The sequence below is a fragment of the Trematosphaeria pertusa genome (genome assembly GCF_010094035.1).
Source record: "Trematosphaeria pertusa strain CBS 122368 unplaced genomic scaffold BU26scaffold_7, whole genome shotgun sequence".
NCBI classification, from domain to species: Eukaryota; Fungi; Ascomycota; class Dothideomycetes; order Pleosporales; family Trematosphaeriaceae; genus Trematosphaeria; species Trematosphaeria pertusa.
The window spans coordinates 493,531-512,855 of NW_022987218.1; the positions used below are offsets into that span (position 1 = coordinate 493,531).

Consider the following 19,325-nt stretch of genomic DNA (forward strand, 5'->3'; position numbering starts at 1 on the left):
AGAATGGTGTGCTAGGGTTCAGCTCCCGAAAACCGAACCTGGATGCTTCAGGGGTTGGAGACAAGGACGAAGTGAGCGGCGATATGATGCTGTATCCCTTCAGTGCTCACTATCCAAACCCCTACCGCATCGAAACACAGATGCATGCCGCAACCCGCCGTCTTGAACGGAGAACGGAAAGCCGTGTACAGCGGATCATGAAAGTAAAGCATAAATGTTTCCCGTCGCAAGGCTTTTTCCTTCTTAATGTTTCACGGCTCCACTCGGATCCAGTATCTACCGATCGATACGTGTAACTGCTGTAGTCCACACGATCAACTCGCCATAGCAATTATTGAATACCAGACTTATCTGCTGGAGAGTTGTTACGCGCACCGCTTCAGACATGTCGGCCAAAGTGTTCGCCTTCGGCTTGTCGACTGCAACCTACATGCGACTTCCTCGGGGGTTGTCTGGCACGAGAATAGGCATCCCCTCGTTGATACTACTAGCTTTGATGGATAAGTCGTGCTCGCAGCCTCGTGGAAGCCCTGCTTCGTATGCTGCGTTTGGCGTCGGGCCCGTTGTCCCAACGTCTCACCATTATCACGAACAAGCGACGTGACTGACTTCCACATACCGTGAGCAAAGCTACCAGGCAGAAAGAAATTCGCTTCTGAAATAACGACTCCTTTGCCCCCTAGGCATCCGTTGTCAAGCCCAACCGCGATGCGTGTCCCCCTACGAGTGCTTCTCCAGCTTATTCCGGTGAGAAGCTGAACTGAACCCGCTAAACACACACCGCTACATAAACACCCAAAGCTGACGGACAATAAGGGTGCCTATAAGGCAAGTATCTTACTTCATGCCTGACTGCCTCAGATCTCAGGCACGCATCTCATTTAGCTTCTTGACCGGTCCAGATCCAGGACTTAGTCACTCATTGCCCCTGTCCCTGTGCTCAAGCTCGGTGCCTCTCGGGACATTCCTCCGCTAAATCTTGGCCGCCACTGCATTTCTTTCGCTCGCCGAGTTCGCTTTCTTCCATTGGGCGGAGCCCGGCGGAAGGCGGACACTGGAATGCAGTGGATCTTGGCAAGTGGGCTGTGCAGAGGTAGACGAGAATGCGGCGAAAATGGTCTCAGATCGCTAGACGCTTTTCTCGCAGATCCACTTGATGTGCCGAGATGTTGCGGCGACTTGGCGTGTGAGTGGGCGAGCTCATTGCTCGGGTGGCGCGTGTAGAATCGCTGGATTGGGATAGGGTTGCCGAAATGGAGAGTATGCGAGGTACATCTGGGTAATACAAAAAGATCTGCGCTGCACCATTAATGATGGTAATGTCCAAGGCGAAACTTGATGTTTCTGCTTGCGTGCTGTGTTGAGCTGCCCAATGACGTACCGGGCGTTCGTAAACTTCGTAAATTGTTTGGATAAAATGGGAGCAACCAGGTTTGGAGTAGGTATGGGAATGTTGCCACGTCGAGTCGAAGGGATGGCAGATACAATACTGCAGATGCTGCATTCAACGACAATGAAGTGCATGGCAATGCCTAGGTAGTCCAACCGTCCCCCACTTACCGAACAATGCTCTCGTTTCAGTGAAGCGTAGAATTGCATGGTATACGATTGCTTGCAATAGCTTCTCGGCGGACTTCATGGAAAACCGGGGGTTCGAATGATACTATTAACGCTAGGTACGTTTATTTTAGTCGCGAGTTCGACGCTACGCGCATGTACACGGACATTGCTGGTATCTGTTGGCCCCAATCTAGGAACGGGAAGATGCGCTGCCGACGATGCTGGCTCCTATCGTCCACAAGTACCGGCCTCCGGTCTATTTCGTGCTTGGATGTGAAGTCGTTGTCGCTATCAACCACCGATAGGCGCCCCCCAATCGATATCCGTGCCGCAATTCACGCGGGAACCTGGTTGTGGGAGTGCGGAGCGCCGAATCTTTTTTTGGGGTGTGCGAACGAAGGATCGGGGGCCGATATGCAGGTACGGTCTGGAGTAGAACAGCGAAACAAGAATAGCGCTTCTGTGCCCGAAGGCCCGATATCTGAACCTCAATACCGGATGCGAATTGAGTTAGAAATAGCAGCGTTGAAACCGGGCGGTATTGAGTGCATGGTTGGTGGCTTTGTGTTTTCTAGAGTTGCGGGCTCATTCCGTTGGTGGGTCGTTCTGTAGAGGCTCGATCTGCGGTGAGATTCACATCGATTGGAAGCGCCTGGCGTTACCTTTACCTACTTTTATCTTCCTTCCGCTGCGAATAGCACTACGTCCCTGACCGCATTTTCCCTCTCGACGCAGAGTGATAACTGCAGTCTATAATGGGGAACAGCCCCAAATGACCGTTTCGCGACCTCGTGCAGGAAGCGCCGGCGGTTAATTGGACGAGAACAGTGCAGAGTGAATGCTGGCGCTTAGTAACCTTCGATCACCGTTTGATGTTTGTCTCCCGTGGCGGCCTGACGGGCGCGGAAGGCCCGTGGGTTTGATCTGCATGTCAGCGGAAACAATGGCTGCATCTGAGGCCGGCTTTGGCGGGGTAGTCGAGAGTTTTGTGAGACTTGGAGTCGCAATGGTCTTGTGGGGATTGTGGTGTCCCATGTTCCCACTGCCAAGCGCCCTGTATTGATTGGCCGCCCGGTTGCCGCAATGGAAGAATCGAGGGACTGATCTCGAGATGGGGGTGAAGGGTGCATCTTTGTCAAATCCTGCGGCGGTCAGCGCGTCTTATCGAGAGATCCGCGCGTCTGATGGCCAGCTCCCGCCGTGCATGACGAACAACAACGCCGAAAGCTCCCACGGCTGCGGTGGTGACGTACTCAACGTACTCGTCTTCGGGGCTATGCACAGTACCAAGAGCCATGGCATTTGCGCGAATTAACGTGGGTTCACAGTGCGTCCGAAGTTCTTGATGAAGGTCTTGGTGTTGACGGTTGAGCAACAGCGCGGGCGCCTCCTACGCAAATCATACCAAGAACTTGACGCGGGCGGCTGGCGCAGCGCGGATTGGTTGCGGGTGGCCAATATCCCAAGCTTTCGCGCGCTTGGCGAAGACGACGTCGACATCTTGCTTTGTCCGTTTTGGCCAGGTGATGTCTGATGACGGCGAGGAACGTTAGGTCGGGTCGAGACCAGATGTTGAGGACCCGCAACCGCCGGGGCGAGGGTGATATTTCAACCAGGTGACTTGGGGGCTGTGCTGGCGGCAAACCAGACAATCAGATGGCATCGACAGCGCATGCGACGAGCAGACAGATGGGGGGAGGATAATGGGGGGTTGATGCCATTCAGGAGGTCCCTTGGCCGGCTCCCCTTGGAATGCACTCGGCATGCCGTCACATCTCGGCTACGACAGCGAGGCAGCCTCGCGCGAAATGGGCGTGTTTTGACTCTTGCAGGCAGAAAGCCCATGATGCCGCGGCTGCTTGGCCTCATCTCAGTGGCCGCCCGGAACAGCACTCGTCCCGACAGGTACAACCTGGTGGCCCTGAGTGCCCGGGCTCCTTTTGGCGGACACATGGCGGGCTGCTGCTCGCTGCGCTCGCTCTCTCGGCTTGGCGAGGCTTCCGGCATCGAAGCCTTCTGTATGCCGCCGAAAGAGCCAGCTAGGTCCAGGTGAAACGAGTCTGCTTCGAGGATAAATCGGCGGATGCGTGTGGTCACCACCAGATCGGCCAAGCTTAGCCCAAGACGGCGTTGTGTCCGCGCCAGGCCCGATGCGGCTAGCGCGTTGGGGCAGTGCTCTTGGGCTTCTGCGACTCCAACGCCCAGCACACCAGGCCTCTCCAGCGCGAGATTCCTGGACCGGACGTGGATTGCTCGCCTCAATTCCTCGCGGCCGACCTTGATTCCATTCACACTCCCCCTAATTGCCACTTCCACTCCTTGCTCTTTTTTGAAGACATGTCGCTCTAGCCCAGCATTCGCCCTCGACTATGCGCAGCCCTCTACACTGCCACGCCGAGCACTTCCCTCCGCCGTCATAGACTCGCACGCCCGCCCACACATCAGCCCGTTGCGAGCCGGCATTCAGCTGTCGACGAGTTCCAGCAGACCGCGACCACCCTTTTCGCCTTCCTCTACGTACCCGCGCGAAGGTGAGCTAGATCCGCGTCCGCAGTGCCAGACGGGCATGGAAACAACAACCGCCCAGCCCTGAGTGAATGTGGCTGTGCGGCATACGTTGCTAGCGAAGAGCCGTTGAGAGCGTTTGCTGACCCGTGGTTTGCTGTAGCCGCCTTTGAGAGCTCCGGGGTGCTCTTTCTTCCGTGGTTCCTTCTCTATCGGAAGCGACCATAGTTTGCACAAGACAACTCAGCCTCGTCCACTCGCCTTCACCGTCTTCGTCCGCCCTTTATTACTTCGAGTGCATTCCCGCATGCTATACCGACCGTGACACACCGGCGAGACGCCTCAGCGCATTCTTCCTGCCGCATCCATCGCTGGCCTGCAGCACAGCCTACCTATACAGCCCCCCTACCTGCCGCCCCTGGCCCTTCCACAAGGCACCCTCCATGGCTGACAATAAAGACGGCGGCGCGCGGAACACGCCATCGCCTGGTCCTGGTCGACGACAACGGGCTCCCACCATCACCATCGACACTTCGGCTGTCAATCCGAGCAACACGAACATGGGAGACTCAGTACCTTTAGGTGATCTCCAGGACAATGGTTCATCACAACAACACAATGAGGAGAACACGGACGTGTCTCCGGCAACAAAGCAACCGCCGGCAGAGCTGCGCGGCGCAAGCTCCTTCGAAAGCCGGGAAAGTAGACCGACGTCGCCGCACAACGTCTCGTCGCCGACGGCGAACTGGAGCAATTCCCACAACTTCCTCTCCGTCCCTGGCGCGCGGTCGCGAGGCAATTCTTTGGACTCCGCTACCGACAACGGCGGATCAGCGTCTAGCGGTACCTATATACCCTCTTCTCAAGGCGAGACTATGAGACCGGAGAATAACCCCAACGATCTTCTAAATGATAAGGACGCGCTTCTCCCTGACCCGGGGACGGAGGCCGATTTCGAAGTCGAAAATAATCCATTTGCGTTTTCGCCAGGTCAACTGGCAAAAATGTACAACCCTAAAAGTTTAGGGGCATTCCATGCTTTGGGTGGCTTGGACGGTTTGGAGAAGGGATTGAGGAGTGATCGGAGGGCTGGCTTAAGCGTCGACGAGCAGCGTTGCGACGGCACAGTATCTTTCGACGAAGCAATTACGCCAAATACGACTCAAACTCCGCATAAACCCCCGCCCGACCTCGAGCCGCGACGTACCGAGACAAATCATCGCGAACCTAGCAAAGAAGCCTTCGCCGATAGGAAACGGGTTTATAGCGACAACCGGTTACCTGTCCGCAAGCCAAAGAGCATTCTCCAGCTGGCTTGGATAGCATACAACGACAAAGTCCTTATCCTCCTTACCATCGCCGCAGTTATTTCACTCTCGCTCGGAATATATGAGTCGATTGGCATCGCACACAAACCCGGAGAGCCCAGGGTGGAGTGGGTTGAGGGCGTCGCCATTGTTGTTGCCATTGTTATCGTCGTCGTCGTGGGTGCTCTCAACGACTGGCAGAAGGAGCGCCAGTTCGTCAAGCTCAACAAGAAAAAAGAGGACCGCTACGTCAAAGTCATCCGATCAGGCAAAACACGCGAGCTCTCCGTCTACGAGGTACTCGTCGGAGATGTTGTGAGCTTGGAACCCGGCGACATGGTTCCTGTGGACGGCATTCTGATTCAGGGCCATGGCGTCAAATGCGACGAGTCGTCGGCTACTGGTGAATCTGATCTCCTGAAGAAGACTCCCGGCGACGACGTATTCCGAGCGATTGAGAACCATGAGCCGCTGAAGAAAATGGACCCCTTCATCCTCTCAGGCGCCAAGGTGTCCGAGGGTGTAGGTACCTTCATGGTCACTGCTACTGGAATCCACTCGAGCTATGGCAAGACGATGATGTCTCTGCGGGAAGAAGGCGAAGTTACTCCCCTGCAGTCGAAGCTGAACGTCTTGGCCACCTACATCGCAAAGCTTGGTGGTGCCTCCGCTCTGCTGCTCTTTGTCGTACTCTTCATCGAGTTCCTGGTGCACCTCCGCACTAGTAATGCGACACCGGCCGAAAAGGGACAAAACTTCCTCAACATCCTGATTGTCGCCATTACCGTTGTTGTCGTAGCCGTTCCAGAAGGCCTCCCTCTCGCTGTTACCCTGGCATTAGCTTTTGCTACCACTCGCATGTTGAAGGACAACAATCTGGTACGAGTGCTGCGATCTTGCGAAACCATGGGAAATGCGACGACAGTCTGCTCTGACAAGACTGGAACTCTGACCCAGAACAAGATGACGGTTGTCTCTGGCACTCTGGGCACTGCGCTTCGGTTCGGAGACAAAAAGCTCAAAGCCTCTGTAGCTTCATCCCCATTAGACGATGGCTCCAAAGGGAAGCAAAACGCAGACTCCCCAGTGGAAAGCTCCGACGATGTCTCGCCCTCCGAGTTCGTTTCTACGCTGAGTAAAGACGTGAAAACGCTGTTGGAACAATCAATCGTGCAGAACACTACAGCTTTCGAGGACGAAGAAGGTGGGCTAGATCCTTTCATTGGATCCAAAACAGAAACTGCTCTCCTCGGATTTGCTCGTAGCTACCTGGGCATGGGCTCTCTTTCGACAGAGCGTTCGAATGCCAACATCGTCCAGGTCGTTCCCTTCGACTCCGCTATCAAGTGTTCTGGCGCGGTTGCGAAGCTCGATGACGGCCGGTACAGGTTGTACGTCAAGGGCGCGTCAGAAATACTTCTTGGAAAGTGCGAGAGGATTGTGCAAGACGCTGAGAAAGAGCTTGTGGACACTCCACTCACCGGAGAAAAGCGCGAGACATTGGAACAGATCATCACCACTTACGCCTCGCGTTCCCTACGAACCATCGCTCTCGTCTACCGCGATTTCGAGAGCTGGCCGCCCAGAGAATCCCGCAAGTACGAGGACGATCCCACCCAGGCTATCTTTGAGGACGTCTTCACGAAGATGGTATTCCTCGCTGTCGTCGGTATTCAAGATCCACTCCGAGATAATGTGCAAGACGCTGTCAAAGACTGCCAACATGCTGGTGTCTTCGTACGTATGGTGACAGGTGACAACGTCCTGACCGCCAAAGCGATCGCGGAGGAGTGCGGTATCCTTGTCCCAGGTGGCGTTGTCATGGAAGGCCCTACCTTTCGAAAGCTCTCGAAACGGGATATGGACGCCGTGATCCCCAAGCTTTGCGTCCTCGCCCGGTCGAGCCCTGAAGATAAACGGAAGCTCGTCAAGCGACTGAAAGAGTTAGGAGAGACGGTTGCTGTCACAGGCGATGGTACCAACGATGCGCCCGCTCTTAAAACCGCCGATGTCGGCTTCTCCATGGGTATTGCCGGTACTGAAGTTGCAAAAGAGGCCTCCGCTATCATCCTGATGGACGACAACTTTGCGTCAATTGTGAAGGCTCTTCTTTGGGGTCGAGCTGTCAACGACGCCGTCAAGAAGTTCCTGCAGTTCCAGATCACCGTCAACATCACTGCCGTCGCCCTCACGTTCATCACTGCGGTGTCCAGCGAGGACCAGGCATCTGTCCTCACTGCCGTCCAACTTCTCTGGGTCAATCTCATTATGGACACGTTTGCTGCCCTCGCCCTTGCCACCGACCCTCCGACTCGGAGTCTCCTCGATCGACCACCCGAGCCAAAGTCAGCATCTCTGATCACATTAACCATGTGGAAGATGATCATTGGCCAAGCCATATATCAGCTCACGGTGACACTTATTCTCTATTTCGCCGGCGAATCGATCTTGTCATACGACACCGACGAAGAGAAGGAGAAATTGTCGAGCCTGGTCTTCAATACCTTCGTCTGGATGCAGATTTTTAAGATGATCAATAGTCGTCGCTTGGACAACCGGCTCAACATCTTCGAAGGCATCCTTCACAACTACTTCTTCATCATGATCTTCTGCATTATGGTAGCTGGCCAGACTATGATCATCTTTATCGGTGGCCGAGCATTCTCCGTTCAGAGGCTCAATGGAGCACAATGGGCATACTCGATCGTTCTGGGAGCGCTGTCTATCCCTATTGGCATAATCATCAGGCTGGTTCCAGACGAACTCATCAGGCGGTGCATTCCCAACTTTATGAGGAGGAAACGAACACCTGAGCTGGTTGTGTCTGACGAATATAATTGGAACCAGGGTCTACTTGAGATCCGCGATGAACTCGCTTTCATCAAGAAGGTTCGTGGAGGACGTCTCAGCAACCTCAAGTTCAAGGTCCAGCACCCACGCGAGATCTTCTCCCGGTCACGGTCCAGCCACTCATTGCCCGGAACTCCTAACAACGGTCCGAACCATGATGCTGAGAGTTCGCCTGCACCGCCAACACCAGACTCGCGGAGTCGCCGTCGCACCAGGTCTCGATCAAACTCCGCCTTCGGACCAGCGACCGTAATGGCTGGTCTTGTGGCGGGCAGTGTAGCGGGATGGTCACCCATCGATAGGATGAACGGCGACAACGATTCGTTGAAATTCGCTCGGAATAGGAGCAAGTCCGACCTGGAAGCGCAAGACGGTATCGAGCTACATCCCGACACGAAGTCGACTGATCCAATTCTCGTCCCGGATCCACATGAGTATCGCGGTCCGCCAAGTCAGAATACGGAGACGACGCCCAACTTCAACGTCGGGCCCTTCTCCGGCGACCCTAAGCTGGAGGACAAGCCGAAGCCATCCGGGTCATGAGACGGGCTCTCTTCTGCACGTGCTCCTATTCACTCTTCCCTATACACTCGGCTCTAATATTTCCTTGTGTCAGCCCTGGGCTTGGAGGCCCATTTCCTTTTGTTTCCCGCCTCTTGTACATTTTCATGGTTGTTCGGCAACAGCATTGCATCGGCGTACTAGGAGTTGGTCACACAAACAGAACAGAGTCAGACGGCGGTAGCATTTCTTTTCCATTACCTGTCCGGATAATACTGCGGCTTTACTACTTGTATAGCTATCACTCCGTCTCCTCTGGCTCTCACGGCCATACAACTGTTCTCAAGATCCTGGCGCATTGATGGAGCAAAGCCCGCTCGTTTGTATTATTGCATCTCCTTGTTTTCCCTTTCATTTGACCCTGTAGTTGGGCCATGGCTCAAACAGGTCTGGGTGTGCAGCGATGGTGTACTTTGCCCTTTCTTTGAGCGGTGCGATGTATGCGACAGGACATAAAAACCCAAGGAGTATACAGTATCGGTAGTCAATTTTGTGAATGAAAAAAGTTGCAGAGATCATTGATTGTTTGCACTAGCATTCCTAAGCATTCGTATCCCATGTGAAATACGTGAACTTGGTTGAGAAATGCGCACATCCATGGATGAACGCTCTTGACGTGCATTGTCCTAGTGTTACTAAGCGCTGACTTCGCACATGACAACCACACGCAACGCGTCATACCATCCCACCAGCGCGCACCTCCATGCGACTCGAACCTCAGAATCGCAAAATGGCGACGCAAAACCGCGCCTCCACCACAAACGGCACGCACGCCCCATCCTCCTCAGACGCGCCCAAATCCTACTACGAGCAGCAGCGCGAGCTCCTCGTTACCGAAATCGCACAGGTAAACAAACACTTCCACTCCCCTCCCTCCCTCCCGGGCGAGCCATCCGGGTTCCGCAAGTGCAAGGCTAATTGGCGGTGTGTGTACGATGAATACAGAGTCTCGAGCACGTGCTGCAGAACATCAACCGCCTCAACCGCTCGCTTGAGGAAGTCATCCAGGTCGGGAACGAGTTTGCGCCGGTGGAGAGCCTGTGGAGCTATTTTGAGAGCGTGATGGGGAAGGATGCGGAGGGGGAGCAGGAGGGCGAGGGGGAGGGGAGGAGAGATACTGAGGGGGAGGCGGGGGAGGATGAGGAGCGCGATACGGAGGTGCAGGAGGGGAGGTGAGCGTGCGCGACGTCGTGGATAGAATAGCGGGGCACGAGATGGAAGTTGTGGAATGTAATATAGTGTTTTAGGCGTTCGAGGGGAATGGGATGGATACGGTAGGAAGGCGGTTCATATCCGTTTTATGATACCCAGGCGCATGTCAGACGCAAACGAAGACACGGCACACACCGATTCAGGCGCAATTAGGAAAGGAAGCATCACTTCGGTCATCGGCAGGAAAAGATCGATCGGATCAATATCTAACACTCAAGGCATTAACGGGAGAAGACTTTTTGGACTTAGAATGTATTGCACCTATCGGCAGGGCTAGTCACACACGCCACGCGTACCAAAATACCGAATACAAACACAAGGAAAAGAAGATGTGAAGCTTTGGAGGATACTGGCAACTTGGTGGCCAGACCATGCACCCCCGCTGTGTATGAGACCCTCCCCTCAAACGCCATGACTTATGTATGTATAGGAATCATGTTCCCCAGTAAGCCAGCAGCGAGCGGGAAGCACGCTACTACCCAATGCATATTTGCCGCTGCTAAAATGCTGCGCGAAAAGAGTGGCCAAGGAAGAGGCAAGAGCGTCCAAGATATGGTCATTAAAGCATCTCGATCGTGTCGTCCAGCGTCGTGAATCTCATGCCCGTCTCGTCGTTGTGGTGGAAGGAGCAGTGAATGTGAAGATGAAGTCGATGACGGACGGGATATATTGCTGAATACCATGGACTCTCAGAAGCGAAGGAAGTGCTTAGAGGATCTTGCACCCGCTTCGTTTCTTCTTCTTACCGCCAGTGGGGAAAGCCGGCCGCGAAGGTGCGCTTGTCTCAGGCTCCTTCTGCTCGTCAGCCACGGCTAGCGTCACAGCCATGTCGAAGATGTCTTCTACGCCGTCCTGCTCCTTGCTGCTGCACTCCATGTAGAGGGCGCCCATCTTCTTGGCGACTGCGCGGCCCTGCTCGGGCGTCACCGGGGTGAGGCCTTGGGTCTTGAGGAGCTCGATGCAGTTCTTCTTGTTGCGCAAGTCTGACTTGAGGCCAAGGAGCATGAGCGGGGTCGTAGGGCAAAAGTGGAGGACTTCAGGGTACCACTGTTGATGTCAGCAGCTGCCTCGATGGTAGTGGTGAGGATGGTGTACCTTGTCCATGACGTTCTCAAGCGAGTTGGGGCAGTCAATGGCGAAGCAGACGAAAATGATGTCCGTCTCAGGGTATGAGAGAGGCCGTAGCCGGTCGTACTCTTCTTGCCCAGCCGTGTCCCAGAGGGCGAGCTCGACCATCTTGCCGGTGGGCGGGTGCGGCGTGTGGGTGATGTAGTTCTCGAACACGGTGGGGACATATTTCTGCACTTCATTAGTCCTCTATCAGGCGTTGCTCCGTGCTGTCGCCCTACCTCTGGGAAGTTGCCCGAGCTGTAGCTGATCAACAGACACGTCTTGCCGCAGCCGCCATCGCCGACCACAACCAGCTTCTTCGAGTACGAGGGCGGCTCGGTGATGTTGGTGTCCCGCGTCGCCGTGGTCGCGTATGAGCTCACGGTGCCATTGCTATTCCGCTCGCTGGGTGTGCGAACGGGCTTGCGGGCGGGAGTAATTGACGAGGGCGGCGCCTTGGTCGACTGCTTGCGGCGCAGATAGTCGTAGTTCTGCGAAGGAGCCGTGTGGGCAGACATTTGGGAGCGTTGTGAGGCCTGTCCGACGGGGTGATATTGGTATCAATATAGACGACGATTGTGCAGCTGGGTGCGCGGTGGGAGCGAGCGGGCGAGATTTAGGGCTGGCCGTGTTGATGTTTGGCCGCTTCCCCAGCAACGAGCGCGCCGGCGGCTCGCTTGTGCCTCGCAGCCCTTTAGCGCCACCCGCGGGCGCCGCCTGCATGGGCCGCCTATCAACTCACCACCGTCGACCCAATTCACCCCGCCCGCGCATGGCCATGAGCGCTGTCGCTGCCCCTCGAAAGCCCCTCGTCGACTGCTGTCATGTGTCCCCAGCCTGATGGCCCGGGTCTGCCCTCCAGCGCGTCTGCAATAATGGCGTCCGCAGGCCACCTGTCAGCGCAGAAGGAGCCGCGGCTCGACGCCGGCAACAAGGACCATGACCACTGTGCGTTGCCAAAATCCCCAATCGCAAAAGGATGCAGACGCTGATGTCTCCGCTGCCTGAACAGATGCTCAGCGGCTGCCGGCATGGCGCAATACGCTGCGACGGGTCTTAATCCCCGTCGTTCGATGGGAGACTCCATATCTCGCCTACATGCAGGACAAGCTGCGCACTCCTGCGCTCGACTCGTACTTCGCCTTCACGGCGAACCTTGGGACGCATACCTTCTTCATGGTGTTTCTGCCGATTCTCTTCTGGTGTGGATACACCAACATCGGCCGAGCGTACGTCTTCACATGAAGCATTGCGTGAGTGGGTATTGACCTGCACAGGATGGTACATATGCTGGCTGCCGGCGTCTTCTGGAGTGGCTTCTTCAAGGACATGCTATGTCTACCACGTCCACTCTCGCCTCCGCTGGCCCGCATCACCATGTCCGGTTCCGCCGCCCTGGAGTATGGCTTTCCCTCGTCTCACTCCACCAATGCGGTATCCGTCGCCTTCTACGCCATCTATATGCTCCAGGGCGCTCGCGAGCAGCACCACCCAAACGTTTTCATGGCATTGCAGGCCCTTTTCTACTTCTACGGCGCATCCATCGTCTTCGGTAGACTATATTGCGGCATGCATGGCTTTCTGGATGTTATCGTCGGGAGCATTCTTGGCGCTGGTATAGCTGTTCTGCAGGTGCTGTACGGCGACGCGGTGGATACTTGGGTCTTCAGCGGCGGTTACATGAACCCCCTGATTGTGACTTTACTAATCCTGGTCCTTGTCCGGATTCATCCCGAGCCCGCAGATGATTGCCCCTGTTTTGATGACAGCGTAGCATTTGCTGGTGTTGTCATTGGTATCAACATCGGAGCCTGGCATTATCACCTTACAGGATACGCCGTGAACGACCCAATTCCCTCGACAATTCCCTTCCAGCTGGCGAACGTTGGCTTGATCAAGGCAGCTCTCCGGATCCTCGTCGGCGTGGTGGTCATCTTCATGTGGCGAGCAACTATGAAGCCAGCATTGTTCAAGGTCTTGCCCCCCGGATTTCGACTACTAGAGCATGTGCGCCTCAACTTGCCGCGCGCTTTCTTCTTGAATGCTTCGTAAGTCACTATACGGATCTCCGTAGACGGCCGAAGTTACTGATCGTTCTGCAGCAAGTACACCAGCATTCCGACTTTGCGCGGAGACGACAATGTAATTCCTCCCGCCTCAGAGCTACCTCAAATGCTCAAAAACCTGGCCCACCCTCGCAAGCGTTCCGTGTCCGTGGGGCCTCAGTCTGCCGCGGATGCTTACGAGACTCTTGCCTACCGGAACAGGCGTCGAAGAGAGAGCATTAATTCGCTGGACGGTGCCGTACCTGAGGAGGGCTCTTGGTCCCCCACCAGAAAGGAAGACGCCTCTGGCGCACTCAAACCCCAATCGAAACCCCGTTGGGATGTTCCACTAGGTGTCGGCCTTCTGCCTACGCCAATGGCTTCCCGAGTCCATTCGTACGAGCACATGATGGGAGCGGGGCGCGTGGACAATCAAATCCTCACTCCCCCAGAGAGCGACACGGACTTCGCAGGCGAAGCCCAGCAGTCACCAGCAGAGGAGGAGGAAAATGAGAAACGGGAGATTTTCATGCAGCTGACGAAACCTCGTGTGAGGTACGATGTTGAAGTCGTCACGAAGTTGATCGTTTATGGAGGTGAGTTTGCGGGCCATTTGTGGGAGGCATGAAAGTCTAACATCTACAGGTATTGCATGGTTAGCCGTTGCAGGCAACCCAATCTTCTTCGAACTATTAGGTCTAGGCGCAGGCGTTCCGCCATAGCTATGGCATAATGTTGCACATAACTGTCCAGCGAATCTCCTTCAGCGGCGACTGTATATAGCATTTGATAAGCGTAATAAGATACCCATGCTCTCGACCTACAATCATTCACGGCCCCGCCGATATGTAAATTGGATCGTCGCCCGCCATGCCATCATTTTATGATCTTAATTGGCAGAGTCAAAGGGTCTTGAAGGACTCCAGAGTGAGTAATCGCTAGACCAGCTCTTGCCCTCCACAGCGACGTGTCTTGGGACTGCCTTAGTCATCTGCGACATCGTGCCAAGACTTGCTCTCAAAATTCAGAGAGAGCTCTTGGCTCTCTCCCACTTCCATCCTCCTCGAATCTTGCACCATGAAACCGTACAAGTGAAGGTAAGTCCGCATACCGCGATTATTCTTGCTCTATTTCCCCTACATGATTAAGAAAAAAATTAATCTGTCAATCCACTGACTCCTTCGGGACTTGATGACTCCAATTTTTGTATTCACACTATGATCTCAACCTCCAATATCTCTCACATCCCGCTACTCCTCCACGGCTACCTCAGCTAACGCCTCGCCAAAAGCAGTCCCAATGGCGCCGGATCCCACTCCGGTCACCGAACCGTTCCCCATCTCGCATATCGCAGGCCGCTATCTCCTGTTCGACATCAACGCCATCAGCCACGCGCGCCGGCACCATAACATCTGCGGCGTGCTCATCGGCACGCTCCCCAATCTCAGCCAGCAAAATGTCTTCCTCGGCATCCCACTCGAGCTTATGCCCGAGGAGGCGCGCGTCCTGGTAGAACGGGGCCATGCGTATATCGTGGATGACGTGCGGGCGCACAGGAAGGGGTGCTTGGAGATGAGTAGGGATGAGAGGCTGAAGTATTTGAGGGAGATGGATAGGCAGGGGCTAGAGTTTGCGAAGGGGGTGAGGGAGAAGGCGGAGGAGAGAGCTGAGCGGGCATTGAGGGAAAAGGGATTGGTGGGGAGGAGGGGCAAGGAGGAGAGTGAGGCTCCGCAAGAAAGTGCTGATGCTGAGGGGGTATCTACCTCTAACTCGCTGTTGGATTCCACGCCGTCTACGTCCCCCTCTGTCGCTGTGCCCGAGAAGAAGCTCGAACCACATTTCATCACGCCAACAACCTCCTACCCACCGCTTTCTCCACCCTCAACAGACGCCGCACTCCCTCTTCCATCCGTCCCCAAGAGCTACCCACTCTTCCGCTATCTTAACTCGCGCGGCTACTTCGCGATGCCCGGTCTGCGCTTCGGCTGCAACTACTCCGTCTATCCGGGTGACCCACTCCGCTTCCACAGCCACTTTCTAGCAACAGGCCTCGATTGGGACGAAGAGTTCGAGCTTCTCGACATCGTTGGAGGAGGAAGGCTGGGCACAGGCGTGAAGAAGGCCTATCTTATTGGCGGGGAAGATCCGGAGGCAACGCCTGCTGAAGAAGAGGAGCAGGACGGTGCTTCTGCGAAGCCGGTGCGAGCATTCTCCATCGAATGGGCAGGCTTTTGAGATGATCCACTGTGCCAGCACAATTAGAAGCCTAAGGATCTTCAGCTGCCTATTCCAACGCAGAATTTTTTCTGCTAGAGGCCCTCACGTGCTTCAACCCCTACCTCGACCTGTTCCCTCGCATACATTGGGCGCGCTTTTTCAGGTGCAAGACATATAATCACATTAGCAATCCACAAATTGACAAGAAACGGCTCCAGCCCAACTGCTTGGCAAGAGATAAATGAAGACCGAGTGCCACCAACATTGAATTTATATCTACATACATCGCTTTGATTTCGTACACCGATATCTTTGCAAGGACCTAATGCAAAACCAAGGCATGCATCCATTTCAAAAGTTATGGGAATCTGCAAAACACGCCATAAGCAGAAAGAAGCTCGGTTGTACCTCATATGGACTACCAAGACATGTATATATAAAGTAATACCGCATATGTATCATGAGCCCCAGAGCCTTAGGCAGCGCTCTATGTACCAAATGTCCAGAAGGAAAGACCACTCCACGCACGGAGAGCAGCCGAGTGCATCACCCAAGTCCATATCATCCCGGCACCAACTGCCTAATTCTACCGAATGTCCGATTGCATCCGTAGAAATCATCACCAAATGCCGTCCCGCGACCCAAGGTCGGGTGCCCGGCGCTTCTCAGTCGCGGGACCGCACAACGCTCGTCCGCTTTCTATCGACCAAGGAGCTCGTAGACGTCATCTAGAAGCTCCTCGACCTGCCTCGCCAATAGTCAATCGGCCCTTTTTTGCTTCTTCCTCGACGGCCCCTCTTCGTCCTCGTCATTCGGGCCATCCTCCTGTGCCGTCCTCTTTTCGCCCCTCTCCTTCTTCTCCTGCTTCTGCCGCCAGAACCGATGCTCGCCCAACTCCTTATCGGCAATGAGCTCCTCTGATATCTCATTCTCCTCGTGCTCCAGCTCTGAGAGTCTCGGGTTTGGCATGTTGACATCAAGCGGTGCATCGTCCTGGCGGAAGAACACGCGCTGGACGAACTTCATGCGGGGTCGCTTTCGTGCAAAGCTGTACCGCAAGCTAGAGAAAGGGAAATAGCTCCCGAAAAAGCCGAATCCACCACCGTCTTCCTCAACTTCGAGCATCTCCCATCGATCATCTGATAGCAATTCCCGGAGGCCTTCACACCTTCCCCAGTCGTCGTAGATTCCGTTAGGTACGTTGGCTGTTAGCTTCTTGAGGTTCTTGAACTGCAGCGCGTAACGCGCCCAAAACCGGCGCCAGCCCTTCATCTCGCGCTGCAGTAGTACTTTCTCGGCATCTGTTGGCCTCTTCGACGCGCGAAGCCAGCCATGTACACCGGGAACATCGACAGGGTACTGAATCGTGAGCTCGTCGACCTGTGAAACGTGGTTAGACCTTTACATAATAAAGGGCCTCAGGATGGGCTATCCAGTGCCGGAAGGAAGACAAGCTAGTATGTGTGTGCGTCCGATTTTGTACGTACCATGTGGGCGATACCTGTTAAATTAAAGCAGGCTTGTGTAGGCGCCAGAACTTCGTGGCGATTCTCATCTTCGCCAACGAAAGTCTTGTAGTCGCCAAAATAGAGAGAGCCATCCAAGCCTGAACTAGGGCAGTTATTCGTCCGGTCGCCAATGGACAGCCGGATTGGGATGTTGAGGGATCGGAGGGTCGAGACCATCGTTTGAATGCGAGTTAGGACGTCAGCTTTCGGCAGGAACGCGCGACTCGGTTCAAGATTGGCTGGAAAGACGTCACACATCATACTGTCCCATGCTAGGATCGGCCTCCAGTCGCATTTCTCGGCCAGCCAGCGAAGGGCGTCCTGAATTCCTTGGTTCGAGACCGGATCAGGCTGTTGAACGACGTTATGCTGTGGAGGATGTGAGAGTCCTAAGATGCAGGTACCAAGTCAGCGTAGATCTTGAATTGTGGAGTGGTGGTAAGTCTACGTCTCGGCTAAGTGCTCGTTATTGCGAAACGCCCCTTGAAGGTCATTTCAGACAACTATTACACACTTCGACAGACGCATAGACTTTGAACCGAGGCCTCAGCTTACCTCTTCGATGATTGACGTTCACCAGGTGGAAAGGATGTAGCGTGATATCTATAGTCGCGGTACCCATTAGCAGCTATTCATACCAACAGGCTGATATGAAGCAGGGACAAGAGTGTTCAACCTCATCCGGGCTCTAGCTTTGTCTCCCTAGGGGAGCCCTGGAAAGCGACGCTGGAGGGTCTTGTTACAAGTAAACGTACCTCGAAGAGTGCTGATGGGCTTGATGTTTACGTTCGGATATTTCTCCGTGATAGCACGCAAGCTCTGTAGTAGGTCCTCGAAAGAGGCGCCAACGCCCTGGACGACGTGGTTCCCTAGGGTCATGTGATCGCGTTTGCAGTCGTTGAAGGTGTCATCATCGAATGCTTCCTCCTCATCCCGATGGTGGTGACCCTGGGTAATGCGGTAAGGTATCGGCCCGATGACGTCGCGGTCTCGACGGTCCTCCATCCATGAGTACAAGCCGATTTCGATGTCGGAAAGATTTGACCATGTGGAGGCATCAGTGGAGAAGAGCGAGCGATACGGCGCGTAATCGCGCACCCGCAGCTTCGTCATACTAGATGGGCAGTATCTAGAAACCCCATCGACGAGACAACACACCCGCTGGTGGACTTCCCACTCATTCCAAGTATGGAAACCAGAATATGGCTCCCTGATGGCGAGGGTCTTGAGTTTTGTACAGCCGGGAAAGATCATCTTGGCGACAGAGCCTCCGTCCTTCTCTCTCCGTCTAGACATCCTGAATTTCTGCTTGAACCGGTAATCGTTGTATGAGTAGCTGTACTCGATCCGCGAGTGAGCAGTATAGTCGGCCCAGTTGGACACTTCTATTTCCTCCAAGCGCGCGAATAGCTTCGGACAGGCTTCAGCTAGCTCTTTCCATGTCCATATCTCTTCGGGTGTCCAAACAAAATCCTTGATGGCGGAAATGTCGAGACTCGTGAGGGCGGGGAGGTTCTCCTCTATCCAGACGAAGTCGGCAATGCTGGCCCAATGAGACATGGCCAGCTTCTGGACATATCGTCGATTCGAATCGTTTATGCTTTCCTGATCTCTGTCAGCCCGAGCGGGATCGTGAAGGGCGCGAATTGGTATAGCCCATCCTGAAGGCCTTCAAGACCCCATCGGCTCCTGCACCAGAGCTTACCTTGAAGCTGATCCACCGCGCCTGTCCCATGGTCCTATACTTCCAATCGCCCAGCCTGATGTCCCTCACGTCATCCAACTGAATCGGATATCGATACAGCAGCTCGTCGACCACTTCGGACTTCGACATGCCTCGACACAGTCGTTTCAATGCCCACGCGGCATCTCGATCGAGGTAATCCAGAACGCACTTGAATATATCCACCGGCAGCTTCAGAAAAGGTGACGTCTGGACTTTGTTTTTCGCACCATTGGTATTCAGGGATCCGAAGGACATGGGCATGGGGCTTGTGTCTCGGCTGTCGCCCGAGCTGGAAGAGGGAGAGTACGGCGGCATGGCGAGTACATGAGAGAGACGGATGAACGGTGGTGGGAAGCTCATCAGAGGCGGGTGTCCCGCTAAAACACTTTAGGAACCGTTACCCATGCACGGAAACGCCGTGCGGGGGATTGCGAGCAGCAAAGGGCGATATATGCGGCGTCCGGGGAGCTGTAGCCGCCGGAGGGGCAGACACTGGGTTTAGCCACGTTGTTGGGGGTTGCAGGAAGTGAAAAGCTCTCCAATGACGTCGGAGAGCTAGAAACAACGCTGTGGGGCAGATACCTGCGCTGTAAAAGTGCAGAAGTGTGTAAACCGAGTGAAGGCGGGATTCAAGGCTGCGGAGATGGAGGTGATCCGCGGATCTTTATTTCTCCGACCCGGCCCGCATCTTGAGTTGGAGCTCTTTTCTTTCACCCTTCTAGCT

The 19,325-nt window shown here is 54.8% G+C and overlaps 9 protein-coding genes across 9 annotated transcripts; 6 read left to right on the forward strand and 3 right to left on the reverse strand.

Moving 5' to 3' along the window:
• The first annotated feature begins 1,609 nt into the window (after window positions 1-1,609).
• Window positions 1,610-2,285, forward strand: BU26DRAFT_306016 (uncharacterized protein). Its single transcript, XM_033821857.1, has one exon. The coding sequence runs from the start codon at window positions 1,714-1,716 to the stop codon at window positions 2,170-2,172; it is 459 nt and encodes a 152-aa protein (XP_033683804.1). The 5' UTR covers window positions 1,610-1,713; the 3' UTR covers window positions 2,173-2,285.
• Window positions 2,286-2,299: 14 nt separating this feature from the next.
• On the reverse strand, window positions 2,300-2,985 carry BU26DRAFT_306033 (uncharacterized protein). The gene is made up of 2 exons (XM_033821859.1): window positions 2,814-2,985; window positions 2,300-2,702 (listed from the first exon to the last, which is right to left on the reverse strand). The coding sequence occupies exons 1-2, from the start codon at window positions 2,860-2,862 to the stop codon at window positions 2,371-2,373; spliced, it is 381 nt and encodes a 126-aa protein (XP_033683805.1). The 5' UTR covers window positions 2,863-2,985; the 3' UTR covers window positions 2,300-2,370.
• Window positions 2,986-3,264: 279 nt separating this feature from the next.
• Window positions 3,265-4,401, forward strand: BU26DRAFT_306189 (uncharacterized protein). The gene is made up of 2 exons (XM_033821861.1): window positions 3,265-4,091; window positions 4,229-4,401. The coding sequence occupies exons 1-2, from the start codon at window positions 3,644-3,646 to the stop codon at window positions 4,291-4,293; spliced, it is 513 nt and encodes a 170-aa protein (XP_033683806.1). The 5' UTR covers window positions 3,265-3,643; the 3' UTR covers window positions 4,294-4,401.
• On the forward strand, window positions 4,402-9,126 carry BU26DRAFT_306021 (calcium-translocating P-type ATPase). Its single transcript, XM_033821858.1, has one exon. It carries the CDS (start codon window positions 4,509-4,511, stop codon window positions 8,763-8,765), a length of 4,257 nt encoding a protein of 1,418 aa, XP_033683807.1. The 5' UTR covers window positions 4,402-4,508; the 3' UTR covers window positions 8,766-9,126.
• BU26DRAFT_306074 (uncharacterized protein) lies at window positions 9,059-10,185 on the forward strand. Its single transcript, XM_033821860.1, has 2 exons — window positions 9,059-9,630; window positions 9,729-10,185. The coding sequence occupies exons 1-2, from the start codon at window positions 9,487-9,489 to the stop codon at window positions 9,957-9,959; spliced, it is 375 nt and encodes a 124-aa protein (XP_033683808.1). The 5' UTR covers window positions 9,059-9,486; the 3' UTR covers window positions 9,960-10,185.
• Window positions 10,186-10,703: 518 nt separating this feature from the next.
• On the reverse strand, window positions 10,704-11,623 carry BU26DRAFT_426929 (GTP-binding protein-like protein rho4; the record flags this gene model as incomplete). The annotated part of the gene is made up of 3 exons (XM_033823706.1): window positions 10,704-11,042; window positions 11,091-11,294; window positions 11,345-11,623. The coding sequence occupies 3 exons, from the start codon at window positions 11,621-11,623 to the stop codon at window positions 10,704-10,706; spliced, it is 822 nt and encodes a 273-aa protein (XP_033683809.1).
• A 213-nt stretch (window positions 11,624-11,836) lies between these two features.
• Window positions 11,837-13,971, forward strand: BU26DRAFT_483851 (acid phosphatase/Vanadium-dependent haloperoxidase). The gene is made up of 5 exons (XM_033825830.1): window positions 11,837-12,053; window positions 12,118-12,334; window positions 12,383-13,153; window positions 13,208-13,746; window positions 13,796-13,971. The coding sequence occupies exons 1-5, from the start codon at window positions 11,930-11,932 to the stop codon at window positions 13,870-13,872; spliced, it is 1,728 nt and encodes a 575-aa protein (XP_033683810.1). The 5' UTR covers window positions 11,837-11,929; the 3' UTR covers window positions 13,873-13,971.
• A 289-nt stretch (window positions 13,972-14,260) lies between these two features.
• On the forward strand, window positions 14,261-15,805 carry BU26DRAFT_519013 (SEN34 subunit of tRNA-splicing endonuclease). The gene has a single exon (XM_033828949.1). It carries the CDS (start codon window positions 14,450-14,452, stop codon window positions 15,383-15,385), a length of 936 nt encoding a protein of 311 aa, XP_033683811.1. The 5' UTR covers window positions 14,261-14,449; the 3' UTR covers window positions 15,386-15,805.
• Window positions 15,746-19,210, reverse strand: BU26DRAFT_519014 (uncharacterized protein). Its single transcript, XM_033828950.1, has 5 exons — window positions 18,581-19,210; window positions 17,631-18,480; window positions 17,431-17,478; window positions 16,855-17,264; window positions 15,746-16,747 (listed from the first exon to the last, which is right to left on the reverse strand). Exons 1-5 carry the CDS (start codon window positions 18,914-18,916, stop codon window positions 16,127-16,129), a joined length of 2,265 nt encoding a protein of 754 aa, XP_033683812.1. The 5' UTR covers window positions 18,917-19,210; the 3' UTR covers window positions 15,746-16,126.
• Window positions 19,211-19,325: the final 115 nt, after the last annotated feature.